The following is a 19,796-nucleotide window of genomic DNA, read 5'->3' on the forward strand; positions in this document are numbered from 1 at the left end:
TCCACCTAACAATGCAGGGTACATGGGTTCAAGCCCTGGTCTGGGAAGATCCCACATGCCGCGGAGCAACTAAGCCCATGCACCACAACTACTGAGCCTGCGCTCTAGAGCCTGCGAGCCACAACTACTGAGCCTGTGCACCACAACTACTGAGCCTTTCCTCTAGAGCCCGTGAGCCACAACTACTAAGGCCTGCACACCTAGAGCCCATGCACTGCAACAAGAGAAGCCACCGCAATGAGAAGCCCTTGCACCGCAACAAAGAGTAGCCCCTGCTCACCGCAACTAGAGAAAGCCTCCACGCAGCAACAAAGACCCAACGCAGCCAAAAAATAAAAATAATAAAATAAATAAATAACATTCCTCCCTAAGAGGAGTCAGGGCTTCTTGAAAAAATGACTGATTTCAGGGTTTTGTCAGGAAAAGTATAAGATGAGTCTGGAATAGCTTGCTGTTTCAGGAAGTAAGAAAATGCTCACAGAATAATAGCGACAGGTCACAAAGACAAAGAAGTCATCTTGCACAGGCTACCACTGGCCAAATCTGGGACAATGTGACCATCAAAGTAAATAATGATAGTGAAATAGGGCAAGTAGTTAGTTGTTAGTGTCAGTTGCTTGGAGGTGGCGGCCACAGTCACCATGAAAGGTACTGGACGGCAGGCGAAGGTAGTCACCCTGGCGGCGTGTGGGCCCCTCAGACGATGAGGTCATCTGCAATAAATTTCCTGAGACACCTTCAAGATGGTGGAGGAGTATCATGTGGACATCACCTTCTTCCCCACAAAAACATCAGAAATACATCTACATATGGAACAACTCCTACAGAACACCTACTGAACGCTGGCAGAAGACCTCAGACTTCACAAAAGATATGTACTTTTTTTTTCCTTTTTCTCTTTTTGTGAGTGTGTATGTGTATGCTTCTTTGTGTGATTTTGTCTGTGTAGCTTTGCTTTTACCATTTGTCCTAGGGTTCCATATGTCCTTTTTTTTTTCTTAGTATAGTTCTTAGTGCTTGTTATCACTCGTGGATTTGTTTTTTGGTTTGGCTGCTCTCTTCTTTCTTTTTTTTTTCTTAAATTACTTTTTAAATTTTTTTATTTTTAATAACTTTTTTATTTATTATTTTTATTTTTTTATTTTAATAACTTTATTTATTTTTTCTTTCTTCCTTTTTTTTCTCCCTTTTCTTCTGAGACGTGTGGCTGACAGGGTCTTGGTGCTCCGGCTGGGTGTCAGACCTGGGCCTCTGAGGTGGGAGAGCCGAATTGAGGATACTGGTCCACCAGCGACCTCCCGGCTCCATGTAATATCAAGCGGCAAAAGCTCTCCCAAAGAGCTCCATCTCAACGCTAAGACCCAGCTCCACTCGACGAACAGCAAGCTACAGTGCTGGACACCCTATGCCAAACAACCAACAAGACAGGAACACAACCCCACCCATTAGCAGAGACGCTGCCTAAAATCATAATAAGGTCACAAACACCCCAAAACACACCACCGGACGCAGTCCTACCCACCAGAAAGACAAGATCCAGCCTCATCTACCAGAAAACAGGCACCAATCCCTTCCACCAGGAAGCCTACACAACCTACAGAACCAACCTTAGTCATTGGGGGCAGACACCAAAAACAACGGGAACTACAAACCTGCAGCATACGAAAAGGAGACCCAAAACACAGTAAGTTAAGCAAAATGAGAAGACAGAGAAACACACAGCATGTGAAGGAGCAAGATAAAAACCCACCAGACCTAACAAATGAAGAGGAAATAGGCAGTCTACCTGAAAAAGTATTCAGAATAATGATAGTAAAGACGATCCAAAATCTTGTAAATAGAATAGACAAAATGCAAGAAACATTTAACAAGGACTTAGAAGAACTAAAGATGAAACACACAATGATGAACAACACAATAAATGAAATTTAAAATTCTCTAGATGGGATCAATAGCAGAATAACTGAGGCAGAAGAATGGATAAGTGACCTGCAAGATAAAATAGTGGAAATAACTACTGCAGAGCAGAATAAAGAAAAAAGAATGAAAAGAACTGAGGACAGTCTCAGAGCCTCTGGGACAACATTAAATACACAAACATTCGAATTATAGGGGTCTCAGAAGAAGAAGAGAAAAAGAAAGGGACTGAGAAAATATTTGAAGACATTATAGTTGAAAACTTTCCTAATATGGGAAAGAAATAATCAACTCCAGGAAGTGCAGAGAGTCCCATACGGATAAATCCAAGGAGAAACATGCTAGGACACATACTAATCAAACTATCAAAAATCAAATACAAAGAAAAAATATTAAAAGCACCAAGGGAAAAACAACAAATAACATACAAGGGAATCCCCATAAGGTTAACAGCTGATCTTTCAGCAGAAACTCTGCAAGCCAGAAGGGAGTGGCAGGACATATTTAAAGTGATCAAAGGGAAAAACCTATAACCAAGATTACTCTTCCCAGCAAGGATCTCATTCAGATTCAAAGGAGAAATTAAAACTTTTACAGACAAACAAGCAAAAGCTAAGAGAATTCAGCACCACCAAACCAGCTTTACAACAAATGCTAAAGGAACTTCTCTAGGCAGGAAACACAAGAGAAGGAAAACACCTACAATAACAAACCAAAAATAATTAAGAAAATGGAAATAGGAACATACATATCGATAACTACCCTAAATGTAAATGGATTAAATGCTCCAACCAAAAGACATAGACTGGCTGATTGGATACAAAAACAAGACCCGTATATATGCTGTCTACAATAGACCGACTTCAGACCTAGGGACACATACAGACTGAAAGTGAGGGGATGGAAAAAGATATTCCATGCAAATGGAAATCAAAAGGAAGCTGAGTAGCAATTCTCATATCAGACAAAACAGACTTAAAGATTATTACAAAAAGAGACAAAGAAGGACACAGCATAATGATCAAGGGATCAATCCAAGAAGAAGATATAACAGTTGTAAATATTTATGAACCCAACACTGGAGTACCTCAATACATAAGGCAAATGCTAACAGCTATAAAAGGGGAAATTGACAGTAACACAATCATAGTAGGGGACTTCAACACCCCACCTTCACCAATGGACACATCATCCAAATTGAAAATACATAAGGAAACACAAGCTTTAAATGATACTTTAAATGAGATGGACTTAACTGATATTTATAGGACATTCCATCCAAAAAACAACAGAATACACTTTCTTCTCAAGTGCTCATGGAACAAACTCCAGGATAGATCATATATTGGGTCACAAATCAAGCCTTGCTAAATTTAAGAAAATTGAAATCGTATCAAGTATCTTTTCCAACCACAATGCTATGAGACTAGATACCAATTATAGGAAAAAATCTGTAAAAAATACAAACACATGGAGGCTAAACAATACAGTATTAAATAACCAAGAGATCACTGAAGAAATCAAAAAAATACCTAGAAACAAATGACAATTATAACATGATGACCCAAAACCTCTGGGATGCAGCAAAAGCAGTTCTAATAGGGAAGTTTATACCAATACAATCCTACCTCAAGAAACAAGAAACACCTCAAAAAAACAACCTAACCTTACACCTAAAGCAATTAGAGAAAAAAGAACAAAAAATAACCCTAAAGTTAGCAGAAGGAAAGAAATCATAAAGATCAGATCAGAAATAAATGAAAAAGAAATGAAGGAAATGATAGCAAAGATCAATACAACGAAAAGCTGATGCTTTGAGAAGATAAACAAAATTAATAAACCATGAGCCAGACTCATCAAGAAAAAAAGAGAGAAGACTCAAATTAATAGAATTAGAAATGAAAAAGGAGAAGTAACAACTGACACTGCAGAAATACAAAGAATCATGAGACAGTATTACAAGCAACTCTATGCCAATAAAACGGACAACCTGGAAGAACTGGACAAATTCTTAGAAAAGCACAATCTTCTGAAACTGAACCAGGAAGAAATAGAAAATATAAAGAGACCAATCACAAGCACTGAAATTGAAACTGCGATTAAAAATCTTCCAGCAAAGAAAAGCTTAGGACCTGATGGTTTCACAGGCAAATTCTATCAAACATTTAGAGAAGAGCTAACACCTATCTTTCTCAAACTCTTACAAAATATAGCAGAGGGAGGAACAGTCCCAAACTCATTCTATGAGGCCACCATCACCCTGATACCAAAATCAGACAAAGATATCACAAAGAAAGAAAATTACAGGTCAATATCACTGATGAACACAGATGCAAAAATCCTCAACAAAATACTAGCAAACAGAGTCCAACAGCACATTAAAAGGATCATACACCATGATCAAGTGGGGTTTATCCCAGGAGTGCAAGGATTCTTCAATATATGCAAATCAATCAATGTGATACACCATATTAACCAACTGAAGGAGAAAAACCATATGATAATCTCAATAGATGCAGAAAAAGCTTTTGACAAAATTCAACACCCATTTATGATAAAAACCCTCCAGAAAGTAGGCACATAGGGAACTTACCTCAACATAATAAAGGCCATATATGACAAACCCACAGCCAACATCGTTCTCAATGGTGAAACATTGAAACCATTTCCTCTAAGATCAGGAACAAAACAAGGTTGTCCACTCTCACCACTATTATTCAACATAGTTTAGGAAGTTTTAACCACAGTAATCAGAGAAGAAAAAGAAATAAAAGGAATCCACATCAGAAAAGAAGAAGTAAAGCTGTCACTGTTTGCAGACGACATGATAATATACATAGAGAATCCTAAAGATGCTACCAGAAAACTACTAGAGCTAATCAATGAATTTGGTAAAGTAGCAGGATACAAAATTAATACACAGAAATCTCTTGCATTCCTATACACTAATGATGATGAAAAGTCTGAAAGAGGAATTAAGGAAACACTCCCATATACTACTGCAACAAAAAGAATAAAATACCTAGCAATAAACCTACCTAAGGAGACAAAAGACCTGTATGCAGAAAACTATAAGACACTGATAAAAGAAATTAAAGATGATACAAACAGATCGAGAGATATACCATGTTCTTGGATTGGAAGAAGCAACATTGTGAAAATGAATATACTACCAAAGCAATCTACAGATTCAAGGTAATCCCTATCAAACTACCAATGGCATTTTTCACAGAACTAGAACAAAAAATTTTACAATTTGTATGGAAACACAAAAGACCCCGAATAGCAAAAGCAATCTTGAGAAAGAAAAACGGAGCTGGAGGAATCAGGCTCCTGGACTTCGGACTATACTACAAAGCTACAGTAATCAAGACAGTATGGTACTGGCACAAAAACAGAAATATACATCAGTGGAACAGGATAGAAAGCCCAGAGATAAACCCACACACCTATGGTCACCTTATTTTTGATAAAGGAGGCAAGAATATACAATGGAGAAAAGACAGCCTCTTCAATAAGTGGTGCTGGGAAAAATGGACAGCTACATGTAAAAGGATGAAATTAGAACACTCCCTAACATCATACACAAAAAAATAAACTCAAAATGGATGAAAGATCTAAGTGTAAAGCCAGACACTATCAAACTCTTAGAGGAAAACATAGGCAGAACACTCTGACTTAAATCACAACAAGATCCTTTCTGACCCACCTCCTAGAGAAATGGAAATAAAAACAAAAATAAACAAATGGGACCTAATGAAACTTAAAAGTTTTTACACAGCAAAGGAAAACATAAACAAGACGAAAATACAACCCTCAGAATGGGAGAAAATATTTGCAAATGAAGCAACTGAAAAAGGATTAATCTCCAAGACATACAAGCAGCTCATGCAGCTCAATATCAAAAAAACAAACAACCCAATCCAAAAATGGGTAGAAGACCTAAACAGACATTTCTCCAAAGAAGATATACAGATTGCCAACAAACACATGAAAGGATGCTCAACATCACTAATCATTACGGAAATGCAAATCAACACTACAATGATGTATCACCTCATACCAGTCAGAATGGCCATCATCAAAAAATCTACAAACAATAAATGCTGGAGAGGGTGTGGAGAAAAGGGAACCCTCTTGCACTGTTGGTGGGAATATAAACTGATACAGCCACTATGGAGAACAGTATGGTGGTTCCTTAAAAAACTAAAAATAGAACTATCATACAACTCAGCAATCCCACTACTGGGCATATACCCTGAGAAAACCATACTTCAAAAAGAGTCATGTACCACAATGTTCATTGCACCTCTATTTACAATAGCCAGGACATGGAAGCAACCTAAGTGCCCATTGACAGATGTATGGATAAAGATGATATGGCACATATAGACAATGGAATATTACTCAGCCATAAAAAGTAACGAAATTGAGTTATTTATAGTGACGTGGATGGACCTAGAGTCTGTCATACAGAGTGAAGTAACTCAGAAAGAGAAAAACAAATACCGTATGCTAACACATACATATGGAATCTAAAAAAAAAAAATGGTTCTGAAGAACCTAGGGGCAGACAGGAATAAAGACGCAGATGTAGAGAATGGACTTGAGGACACGGGGAGGGGGAAGGGTAAGCTGGGACTAAGTGAGAGAGTGGCATGGACATATATACACTACCAAATGTGAAATAGATAGCTAATGGTAAGCAGCCACATAGCACAGGGAGGTCAGCTTGGTGCTTTGTGACCACCTAGATGGGTGGGATAGGGAGGGTGGGTGGGAGACGCAAGAGGGAGGAGATATGGGAATACATGTATATGTATAGCTGATTCCCTTTGTTATAAAGCGGAAACTAACACACTGTAAAGCAATTATACTCTAATAAAGATGTTAAAAAAGAAATGATAGCGAAATATAACCCACTGCATTAAACATAAATCATGAGTCCATACTAATAAATATATCAATGAAAAAATTGGAAGTTTGATGAGTAACAGGATATTTACATAAACTATCTCCCTACAAAATATTTATTAATTACAAAGGAACAGAAAGTACAGTAGAGAAGCCTGGCAGTCACCACCTAAACTGTGGTCAAAGTAAACATGGCAGTAAAGGGACAAAACAAAATCATGTGCCAACAGAAGAGATATAATAGGAACACAGAATTACAACTATGAAATTCCTGCCAAGGATGCAAAGCCTGAATCTAATCATGAGGAACATCAAACAAACCAAAATGAAGGACATTCAACAAAACAACTGCCCTGTAATCTTCTATATTATAAAGGTCATGTAAGTCAAGGAAAGACTCTATTCCAGACTGAAGAGATTAAGAGACACAGCAATTAAATGCAATGCATGATTTAGGAAAGGATCATTTTTGCTAGAAAGGACATTTTTGGGAAAACTGGAGAAATCTGAATGGGGTCTGAGGCAATAATTGTATTAATGTTAACCTGATTTCAATGGCTATATTGTGGTTATGTAGGAAAATGTCCTAGTATATAGGAAAAAACACACTCGCGTATTCAGGGGTGATGGAGTATCATGTCTTCTTAATCTAGAAGATTAAGGAAAAAAATAACTCTATGTACTCTTAAAAGAATAAAATAAATACCAAAAGAAGCTATAATCCCTCTAATTTACTAAAGATGGGGTCAAAACATTCTCAGGACCCATATAATGGGGACAAAACATCCTGCTTCATTTATAGCATGGAGAAGAAGGAATTTCCCCTCCTGCAAATTGTCATGCATTGTGGCTGTAGAGCCAATTGGGCTCAAGTCACCCACAGAATGCAGCTTCCCAACCACCATGCCCAGCACCCTGCTAGGAGGGAAGAGACTACAGATGCCCTAAGCCCTTGGATGACTAGAAAAGACTTAGGGTAGCTTTAGCTAAAAGATTTCTATTCCTCATATAATAATAACATAATTTTCTATGTGTGCTATATTGTGAAAAAAGATTAAGAATAATGACACAGAGTATACCAGGTACACGAAGTCTCAACACATATATTCCTCAGCCCTTCCCTCAAGAAAGCAATGAAATAAACAATTTTGCTCTTGAACAATCCCAGGTGACAGTTAAATGCTTAATGTCATCTCATAAAAGCACTGAAACAACAGATATGCCATAAATGTAATTTATTTACCTGTTGAATTAAAGAGGATTATATAAAAGAACTCATCTGTTTCTGGGATATCATCTTCATTAATGAATACAGATATGTTCTGCTCTCTACTTCCAACCGCAAAAACAAGCATTTCTCCTTTTTCAATGGGAACAAAGTCCCCCTCTCTGGCGGTAGCATTCCCATCCATGGTAGCATATTGGACGGTGCAGGCAACATCAACAGATCCATTTCTGAGAACTATAAAGTCAGCAGTCTCACCTTCCCGAACCCTCACTACACGAGGTTCTGAAATATTCATAAAGATAAGAAGAAACGTGTGAGCTTTTCTGATTCCATCTCCATATTTTCAGATCACATATGTTTCTCCCTGCCCCCCACAAGAAATGAACTCCACTGTGTCTTTACTTAAAGACTCAGCTCTGATCCCAACGCCTACATGAGGTCTCCTCTGATTACTTCTAGTCAATGGCCTTCCTCTTGCCTTGACTCCTATGGAATCCATTGTCTTCAACACCCAATTTGTCAGTAAATTACATACTGTCTGGAATCCTCTGACTACGGTTTCATACACTTTATTTTCAAATTTAGACCATAAGTTCCTTGACAATAGGCCCAGATATCTTAGGTTTTATTTTTGCCACTTCTTCTACAGGGTTAGTAGAAGACTGAACACAGGACTAACTCATTAAGTACATGTTAACTGAAGGTTAAAATATAAATCAATAATACTCAAGAGGTTTAAGAGCCCTACAGTTGTAAATTGAACATCTTGCAAAAATGATTTAAGAAAGAATTAGATACCAATAGATTAGATACCAAATAAAACTAAAAGATATCTCAGGTGGAAAAGACAGTTCTAAAGAAAGCATTAAAGTGGCAAAAATGGGGAGACCTTAATTTATATGTTAACTTACATGTCCCTTAAGTAATAGTAATTATAGTAAGTAACCATTCATCAAGTACAATATGCAGACCCTGAACTGGCTACACTGTGTACTGGAAGAGGTTATGTGGAAGAGTGTTCATTTTTGCACAATGGAAAGAAAATACCTTGGAATTTAAAAGTGGGAGGAGAACAAAGCTAATAAAATAGTAGTTATTTTATTTTCTTTTTCCTTCAGAAGATCCTTAAAAGTATTTGTTAAAATGTCAAAGAAATTGAATAATGATCATCCAAACAAATTATGAAATCCTATTTAAACAAGCAACAATTGTGCTTTATTGAAAATGTTCACTTAAAACAATTATTGAAAAAAAGTATTTTTATACTGTTCAAGAAAGATGTGAACTCACTCAAATAAGAAAGCAATACCACCTGCAAAATAAATGGGGTCATCATTTCTTCTAATCCTCAGAGTTGCAGTAGTTTTATTTCCTATTTTAGCTCCTCCAGTGGCATTAAGTAGGATAATGGTAAATTCCTCCATTTCCTCTGGAATCTTTTGGAAAATGTTACACATGCTTTTAGTCAGGTGATTTGTATAAATAATTCCACTACATATTCCTAAATTATTTTTATCTTTTTTAAAAAAGAGCGTTATTAATAACGGTACTAATGTTTGTTTCTACTTCTGAGGCAGAACCACTCTAAATTATTCAAGTAGGCCTCAGAACCCCCCAAAATTTTAATGTACATTCATCCAAACAGTCACTTTATTTTGACTCACTATAAAATTTAATGGAAATAGAGATATTATGCCTTACGTAAGTTAAAAACAGAAATACTACATAGCTTAAGTTATTTCTATAAGAAAATAGGATATATATTGTTTTTAAGGAAAAACAATGGAACAGAAAAATAACTTTATGACACACTTAGAACAGAATTCATAATCATAACAAAAGCTCAGCTAGCTCTCAAAGGCCCCTTACAAACCTTACTTAAGTTTCACCGAAGTACATCACAAAGACCTCATTCTCCTGTCCTAACAAGATGAGACTCCCCACATCTCTGAGCCTATATGGCTCCCCAGATGGACACTGTTTCTCTTTCTCATCCATGTAAGCCGGTCTCCAGACCCTAAAATGGAACAGTGTTGGAATTTTGTCTCTCAAGGCACAAGTGTGAAGGAAAGGAGACAGGTTTCCATACCTATTCGAAGCACAGTGTCCCTCAGAAAGGTCCACCCCATTGTTACTAACTTCTTTCTCTGCATTATCCTGAATCCACCATCCATCTGGTCCAATGTCCTGATTCTGAGAGTGCATCATAGGATACCTGGTAGATGGTGACCTCATCCTCAAAGGGCTTAAGTACAAACCAAGTGCTTAACCTCTCTCACAAGTATGAATCCCTGATATTTGGCACGTACGCAGTGTCACCAGCGACTATCAGTTCTAAGAGTTAAAAATGCCTTCAGGGAAACCAAAAATAATATTTCTATTTTGGCTTATAGTCAAACATTATCACACATGAGTTCTTTACAGGGGTCCCCAACCCCCGGGCCGCGGCAGCCTGTTAGGAACTGGGCCACACAGCAGGAGGTGAGCGGCAGGTGAGCAAGTGAAGCTTCATCGGCCGCTCGCTCCCCATCGCTCACATTACCGTCTGAACCATCCCCCGCCCCCTGCCCACCCCCACCCCCATCAGGGGAAAAATTGTCTTCCACAAAACCGGTCCCTGGTGCCAAAAAGGTTGGGGACTGCTGCTTTATCACATACTCTCATGACAGAGTAAATTACCAGATGTTTAATTATTTTAAAAAATAATTATTAAACAAAAAAAAGAGAGTTATTTGTGTAACATTTACCTCATCTGGAAGGGAGTAAATGGTGATATTTTTTGAAAATTCCTGATCTCCAAAGAAAATAGTCCCTTGGACAGGAAATACATCTTGCGTAAAGTCTGGACTAACCACCCATGATACATTAACGTCACCAAAGTTGCCTCGATTTCTTATTACACCATAAACAGCTGTGAAATACAAATGGGTATAACATATATGAGCATATATTAAACAATTTTAAAATGATGAGTGAAGAAATTGTTCAAATAAAAGTAAAAATAAGCCCTCTTTTTAATAAAAACCAATTATTTCCTTAGCCCAGCCTCAAGGTATATATATAAATTAACCTAGTCTTCCCTCTGTAGGTATACAATTGATAAAATAAATGGACTTGATCTTTTCTATCACAGTTTGCGATTTTAAAAGTCATTCAGCAAAAGGAGCAGAATGGTGACTAATTAGGTACACCTATCACAAAGTCCTATAAGGATATTTGTTAAGGGCAGCTAGAGGAAGCTGCATACTCAAAAGTGATTTTCTTACCCAGAGAGACACAGCTCTAAAAATAACCTATCAATACATCTCATTTTGTGCCACTGCAATAGTTCCCTAGCAGTAACTCCTAAAGCTTTTCCTATTTGACTCAACTCATTCTTTTGAGTGTTTGAGTTCTACCACATATGGTTAACTGAAATCAAAATATAACTGAAGTCATCATCACAATACTATGTAAGAAATAAAACTAGCAATCTTAAATATGATTTTCTAAAACACCAATTTCTGTACTACATGTAATTTCTCAGCAGTTGGACAACTAAAAATAACTATTTACTAAAAAAATAAACTAAACACATGACTAATTTCTTCTTTAGTAAACAGTAATAGAAAATAAAAAGTAGAATAAATTACCACTATAGGTATCGTCTCCTTTACTTTCATTTATCGTAACAATTAGATCATCAGAAACAAATTCTATAATCCCATGAGGATCATCATTTTTTAGAATCGTTATGTTGACAACTGTAGCGCTTCCCAACTTGCTTTTCCGTTCACCATGGCTGCTGAGGACCACCCAATAATGTTCATCCAACTAAAATGAACATGTTAAATTAGGAAAAATATAAAGTTGAAATTTTCAGAGGAAATTAAAATATATATATTCAAGAATCAGCTTTTCACAAACATGCCACTCACTGAAAAAACAAAGCTGATTTTTTTTTTTAATTTTTAACATCCTTCCATCAATTAATAGAGACATCAGATATAAGTATACATTATTCAAAAAGGGAAAAGATAAACCATGATACTATATTAAAATTGTAAGAAGACTTAACCTTATCACAGATGATCTAGTCATTTAAAATAATAAGAGTAAATAAAATTAATGTAAAAGCTACATATGCAATGGTATGTAAACATAATGGAACAATATCTGATTCCCTTAATATACAACTAAAATTTATTTCCTTTAAAAGAGTAATTTTACAGAAAAATTTCTTCAGTTCAAAACTGTATCACTGAAAGTTCAGTCAATACAGATTACATAAAATAAGGTTTAACATATATAAACCTAAAAGGAGATGAAAACTGATTACACACTGAACGTTTCAGATTGTTTGGTACTGCTTTACGTACAACAAACATGGACAATTCAAATTGGAATAAGTCTTACTTTGTTTCTTAAGCTTGTTTTTTTTTATTTTCCAAACATAAGCACTTCTCAATCCTTTCTTGCCCACTTCCTTTCCTGTATCTCCTTGCCAGTGTTCAAAATATTTATATTCATAATATACAAGATACTATCAACTTTCCACAAAAGCACACGGAAAAAATAAAATCCCATACCTCTGGTATTCCATCCAATCTTGATAGCAAGGTGATTACGATCTCCCTTTCCCCAGGTTTAAATTCCAGTACCCCTGTGTTCCCATAAAATTCATTGCTATCTCTTGGCTCTATTCGGTAGTGTAGAAACTGCTTAACAAGAGCTCCCCTGGAACGGATGATGTGGAGCTCTACAGATTCTCCTTCCTTAAAAAAATCCACAAAATTCAAAAAGATACATGCACCCCAATGTTCACAGCATTATTTATAATTGCCAAGATATGAAAGCAACCTAAGTGTTCATCAACAGGTGAATGGATAAAGATGTGGTATGTATGTATATATATATATATATATATATATATATACACACACATATACACACACACATATATATACACACATATATACACACACACACACACACACACACACACAATGGAATACTACTCAGCCATTAAAAAGAACGAAATTTTGCCATTTGAAGCAACATGGATGACTTGGAGGGCATTATGCTGAATGAAATAAGTCAGACAGAGAAAGACAAACACTGTATGTTATCACTTATACGTGGAATCTAAAAAGTACAACAAACTAGTGAATATAACAAAAAAATAAGCAGATTCAGATACAGGAACAAACTAATGGTTACCAGTGGGTGGGGGGGCAACAGAGAGGTGGGGGAGAGGAGGTACAAACTATTGGGTGTAAGACAGGCTCAAGGATATATAGTACAGCATGGGGAATACAGCCAATATTTTGTACTAACTGTAAATGGAAAGTAACCTTTCAAAACTGTATTTAAAAAAAAACAAAAGAATCACACACCCTGAATTTTGGACTGAATAAGTTTGGCATCACAACTTTAAGCAGTCTGTCTAAGGCTCAGCTAGAAATGCCAATGTGTCTCTTTTTCACGTTTGTAAAATGTGAAATAGAGCACAGACCTCTTTAACTCATTGTGAAGAGTAAGGGCTGTGACTACAAAGTGCTTAGAACAGGGAAGAGAATATAGAAGGCCCTCATTATATGCTATCTATATGATTATAACAATAATAGTGATGATAACTGTGTTCTTGTCAGTAAAGTACCATATATAGGACAGGAAAAAAAAAGTCCACAAAAGCTTAAATCTTTCGAGATTGTTCTTTTGAAGCTGTGAGTATAGAATAGATTGAAGTTTCTTTCATACTTACTTGTATAATATAGGGTCCTCTGGAAGCAGGAGAAAATTCAAAAATTCCCCCAGGATCATCATTTTCCAGAATAATTAGGTCACGGCTTGTATATCCAGATTTCAGCACTTGGTTTTCCACATTGACCCTGGGGAAGTCAGAGGGGAAAAAGTTTTACAGGCTTTCTAAGTCTTACAGACTACCTATAGTCTTACTTCTGAATTTTGAAGTCTTATTTAAAATATTTACAACACTTCAGATAATGAATATGAAGGTTATTAGGAGGTAAAATTTAAGTTGAATTTAAGTATATTAAAATCACTTCAGATCAAAACAGTTTTACTGATAACATTTATGGGAGAACTTCTATTTCTGAATTCATTGGTTCTTTCATATTTGACTGAAACCAAACACTGCATGTGTACCTTAAAAATACATTAATCAAAGGTTTAAATATATTTTATAAAGTAGTATCAAATTCACAAATTTGTTTCCAGTTTTAGCAAAAGTTAATTTGTAACATGTAGTTTAAAAATAATTTAAATAAAATTGTTTTAACTTTACATACACATTAATTTCTTTAAAAAAAAACTCATTACGTAAGATTATACTAACTGAATACAAGTTGGTTAACTGCTTGGACTAAAGCAAGACACACCAAAAATAAAATTGTGATTAGATTTTAGAGATACTTTGTGACCTTTAATATGATTCTATTCACCTTGATTTTAACCTCACGCATTTTCTTTTGTTTTATTACAAAAGAAAATGCGTGACATACATGAAAAAAAATGGAATAGAATAGATCTGAGATACGTGACATGCTATAGCAATTCCTATACAAATCTCAGAAGAACATATTAAAACAAGATGTTTTTTATTTCTGGTTTTTATGTTCAGCCTATAATTAGAATGATCAAAGGGACTAGGACTGTAACGCTCTGAGGGTTTAAAAGCCAGCATACTCTGAGAATTCTCAATCCTGCAAGCTGCTCTAAACCTTTCCAAATGTCACTTTCTATTGAATCAAAACGTACTGCTGATCAGACCTCAAAATTACAATGCAGTCACAATTAATATATAAAAAGGACAGCACACTTCCTGTGTAATAGAGAATCTGAATTAACATCTTTCCCCAGCTTTTGGAAATCTGACAGCCAATACCTAGCATACTAGTAGCCACAGAAGATATAATCCAAATAATAAGATAGTTATCCTTTTTGGATTATTAATGCAGTCATATGATTTTCATTGCAAATTTGTCCATATTTCATTTACATTGATATTTTAATCAATTAAAATTTCCTATGTCTATATAAGCTAAGAGACAAAAAAAACACGATCAGAATGTGAAATATAAAAATCCATTCTGAGCATTAAACAAATGAATTTATTTTTAATGTGCTACCCTTTTGGAAAAAGGCAAAATTTTGAAAAGTTCTTTATACGACAACTCAGAGAATGTAGGCAAGAAATTGCTTAGATGCACTCAAAAACCAATGGAAGAGATGAGTGCCCTGCTTCTGAATTCTTTGTTAAACCACAAGATTCATAAAAGATGTTAAATAAGAATCTCACAAGCAAAGGACACTAATTGTTCTCTTGGTTATATGTACACTATAAGGAAAGTTAAAATTTTTAAGTTCTTCAAAACATGAAATTACATAAATTCTCAAAAATTTTATCAGATATCTTAAATGCATTCATAATTTAAAACTCTTAATACAAAAAAAAAAACTCTTCATATAAGCTTATCATTAGAAGATGAAAGGACACACAAAGCATGCACAGGCAGGTGGACAAGCAAACTCTCTCAAGACTGGTGGTCATGCAGAACAGCAGCCTTGTCCGAAACACTGACTTGCAAAGCAAAATGTTGAATCACCAAAAACAAGACATTCTTTAGCACACTTACCCAAAATACACGACAAACCTTTCGGTTTCTACCCTGTCAACACAGAAAGAAGGGGAGGCGTGGGGGGGCGGGTAAGACAGAGACACTATTTGCCAAAATCTCACCAATACTGTTAGAAATGTGAATGGCAGGGTAAAAATAAAGCTAAAGAAAGCTCTCTTTTTTCCCTCCCCCCGCACAAGCTAGTCATATTCACTTTAAGGGAACTCTGCACACTGGGTTCTTTGCTATTCACAAATGCTAGCAAAAGGTTCGGCAGTTCCCACTTAGGCAAGATGACCCCATGACCAGCCAGCACGTCAAGACTCATTGAAGACATTCCTTTCCAGGCCTGCTCCAAGGCGCTGGAGGCTGCCAAGCACTGTGCACGCTCACAAAACCACGGCAGCTGAGCAAATTTCATTCAGCCCGACTTTTAATTACTTAGTAGCTTTAATTAGGTTTCAAAAAAATAAAATCCCACATCCTCAGATCTAACGCCAGTTATTCTTTGAAAATATAAAAACTCTATCAGCAGAGAAAAACATATCTTTCATCATTTGCACAGGAATATACTCAAGAAGCCAAAAGATATCGCTGTATCTTTTAATTATGACAAATATTACTTAAATATAACTTCATATCAGGAAATCTAAACACTTTGCCAAATTCCCAATGTGCTGTATTTTTAAACAGCCTTGAGAAACATGTCAGAATGTAGAGTCCTAGTGCTTCATTTTTCAAGTCAAATAACACTATAAATAAGGAGTTGTATACTACATATATTACAATTTTTTCTGAAATAAATTGGCATAATAATATTGTTTCTGATTTGGTGAGAACTAAACAACAAAATATTTTTAATTAGCATGGTATTAGAAGCATCATAAATCACTCAGTACCAGGGTAACTTTTATCTCTATTTAATTGAAATATAGAGAATTTTCATTTGAATTTGACATTAAAAGAAAATCGTAAATGGTATCACAGTAAAATGTTAATTATTTTTTGTTGCAATATTTTATTGTAACTTACTGTAATCACAGTAGCATTCATTCATTCTTTCATTTTAGTTTTGTTAAAAATTTGCAAAATTGAGACGGAGATTTTGATAAAATAGGAGATTGTCACATTTATTTAATTAAATGTCTTAGAACACTGAATTGTAATTTGTTCATGCACAACTGAGATAATACAAGTATGCACTAGTTACTAATTGCATTAAAACATTTTAGTATAAATTTGAACTAATTTCTTCTGCTTGAAAAGAGAGGAACCATTAATTTCTGAAATTCTCTGCCCCATGGTTTATACTTTCTTGTGTACTGCCTTAACCCAGACGAAAGAGAGAGAAAATACTTTAAAATTATATTTAGTTAATTTCGAAGACTTACATGATAAGGTTGAAAATGACTATTTTGAAAGAATATGAAGAATAGTCACTTATGAACTTGCAGAGGTATAATTTAAATCATTCTTTAGACATTTAGTTCAGAGCAGAAACTTGCAGCTTAGCTAACAAAGTTCCTATAGATTGCTACCTCTTTGGTTTATAATTGCTGTTCATTTTTCTTTAGTTTGTTTTTAAGACTGTCCACTGATTTAATAAGTACTCAAATCTAACTTAAGGAAAAAAAGCACACAAGTTAAAAACTAATAATTTTCAGTTTACATTTCACCAATTTTTTCATCATATGAAATATCTTTCCTTAAGATTTAATGGAAAATATATATTAAAACCATAAGTCATTTAGACTGTGCATGTGTGTTTGTGTGTGTGTGTGTGTTGTATTTGGTTTTTGCTTTTTTTGGTTTGTTTGCCTATTTTGTTTTGTTTTAATTTTTATGTTAAGAAAAAGGAAGAAAACACAATGTGGTACTGAAAGCACACAAAATGAACAGCAGACATTCAACAGATTTGTTCCCTATATTCTGAATTTTTCTTCCACATAAAAATAAAAACAACTACTCATAAGGTTTATAAAATGTGTTTATACAATACACCAACATAGAAAAACCTACAACAGACTGAGAGTAAAATTTGGAGAGGACCAGGGGTTACATAAAATAATTATTACTACTTCAGTCCTCATTAAAACAGTATAAAATAACAGGTATTGATTCATCTATGAATTTTATTGTTTCTAAAATAAAAATTTTGCAAAGCCCTCAAGTCACATATTAACCTTCTCTAATATGTATCAACTTTAATATAGAGACCTGTAGTAGATAAGCTTGGTTTCAATTTTTTTAATTAACATCAATTATGCACAGTAGTTTTTTATTTTTGGAATTTTCTGAATCGCTGAAAAAAATTTCTCTTTGAGAGATTGTGATATTTTCTTGATATAAATTACTTACTGAGAAATGTTAACTAAATCCTTATTATTACTTAAAAATACCCCTTAAATTTGTATTATTTTTTATTCTCTGGAAAATTAGTATTATTTAATGTTAAATTCCATGTAAAAAAGAGAATTTCATTATATGAAGATTAACACTTCCTTTTTACTCACTGAAACAAGCTCTAATCCTCTTCCCTGATGAAAATGAAGCCAGCAGAGATGTTTGCCTAACCTAACATTTTGGGTTTGCTGCTGCCTATTTTTTGAACATAGCAACATATTAGCTATGATTAAGATGTATCTAATACCTTCTATAAATTCTCTATGTAATGTTTCTTCATGATAAATAGCAGGGTAAGAGTTCACTATGTTGTAACAGTCTAACCAAAAGCCATCAACAAACATCAGAAAAGTCAGAAGAAGGTCAGCATGACATTATCTAGTTAGTTTTTTCTTTTTACTTTATGTGAAGAAGAGAATTAAAACAAGAAACAAAATTATTTCAGAGAACGTGAACATATAAATGTCACTAAACATTACCTAAATGGGTTATTACCTGTCTAGAGAAAGTGTTACCGTCTCATTCATTTCCGGTATGTCATCAGCTTTGACAGTAATGTTGATTGTTGTGTCACTTTGCCCAGATAAAAACACAACAGAGCCATTAAAGGGTCCTATATCATCCAGGGTCACTGCTTTTGAATTAAAGCCAGAGGGCTTCAAACTCCAATAGACAGTAGCCTGGCCATCAGTTCCATCCCGATGTAAGGGAATGCATACCTTATAAAAAGAAAACAGAACAAGTTCTTCTGAAATACATGCTCACAAATTACATAAATTTTTCAGTTAGTGCATACACTTGTTATATGAATATGTTTAGGTATTGTGCATAGAGAAGTGAACAATTAAAATGATATTAAAAGCACAACTGAACAAGCTTTCTTTAAGTATGATGATAATTTCAGATTTGACTATTTTATATTAGTTTTTGCTAATCAAACTTCTCTATTAAATTTCCCCCACCCAAAAACCCGCCTAACCTGGGATTTGTCTTAACAAAAAGACTTCATTTTAAAAGCCAAAGAACCATGAAAAACACAGAACAATGGCTAAAGAATAAATTTCCATCAGAGGTTCTCTGAAAAAAAGAATTAATTTAATATCACAGTACGAACTGAAAAATAAGCTTTTGTGACTAAATCTGGGAAGTACACAGTTATGTCAAATGCATCCTAACGTGAAAAGGGGCAAAATAAGAAAATAATAATACAAATAAGAAATGTTTCTAACCAACACAACAAATGCAGCAGAAACAAAATCAGATGCTCAAATCATGGCTCTGGGTTACCCTGGGCAAGTTACTTAACCTCTCTGACCTCAATTTCCACATGTGAAATGAAGCTAGTGGTTCCCTATTTTGCAAGTTCCTGGTGAAGATTAAAGTGTCTCTCCATAGCATGAGCTAAATAAATGTAAACTATTATAATAATTCTGAAACAAATTGTATTCGGTAGTTTTATTTAAGTGCAGCACACTTTAAATATGTATAAGAAAAGGATCATTGAAGATCATAATGAAGTTTTTTTCAAACAAAGAATGTAAACAAATATTTAATAGTATATAATGCTATTCTTTTTAAGTGGCTAAAAAAGGTATCCTCTGCTCTTTGCCCTTGAACATAGGCTGTCTTGAAAAACATGGAAGATATTTCCTCACTAACCATTCTTCTAATTTGGCTAGCAACGGTCAAGTCTGTAGACTAGCAAGCAAAGTAAG

General features: G+C 34.9%; 1 protein-coding gene across 1 annotated transcript in view; it reads right to left on the reverse strand.

Moving 5' to 3' along the window:
* The window catches only part of ADGRV1 (adhesion G protein-coupled receptor V1), a 565,763-nt gene that overhangs the window by 485,515 nt on the left and 60,452 nt on the right, over nucleotides 1–19,796 (reverse strand). The window contains exons 11-17 of the mRNA XM_060009164.1: nucleotides 18,577–18,800; nucleotides 13,803–13,929; nucleotides 12,628–12,813; nucleotides 11,692–11,872; nucleotides 10,807–10,970; nucleotides 9,372–9,495; nucleotides 8,075–8,341 (exon numbers count right to left, since the gene is read on the reverse strand). Of these exons, the coding sequence (XP_059865147.1) occupies nucleotides 8,075–8,341; nucleotides 9,372–9,495; nucleotides 10,807–10,970; nucleotides 11,692–11,872; nucleotides 12,628–12,813; nucleotides 13,803–13,929; nucleotides 18,577–18,800 (1,273 nt within the window). The remainder of the gene's footprint in view (nucleotides 1–8,074; nucleotides 8,342–9,371; nucleotides 9,496–10,806; nucleotides 10,971–11,691; nucleotides 11,873–12,627; nucleotides 12,814–13,802; nucleotides 13,930–18,576; nucleotides 18,801–19,796) is intronic.

The sequence above is a fragment of the Delphinus delphis genome, chromosome 3 (assembly GCF_949987515.2).
Source record: "Delphinus delphis chromosome 3, mDelDel1.2, whole genome shotgun sequence".
In the NCBI taxonomy this organism is placed as follows: domain Eukaryota; kingdom Metazoa; phylum Chordata; class Mammalia; order Artiodactyla; family Delphinidae; genus Delphinus; species Delphinus delphis.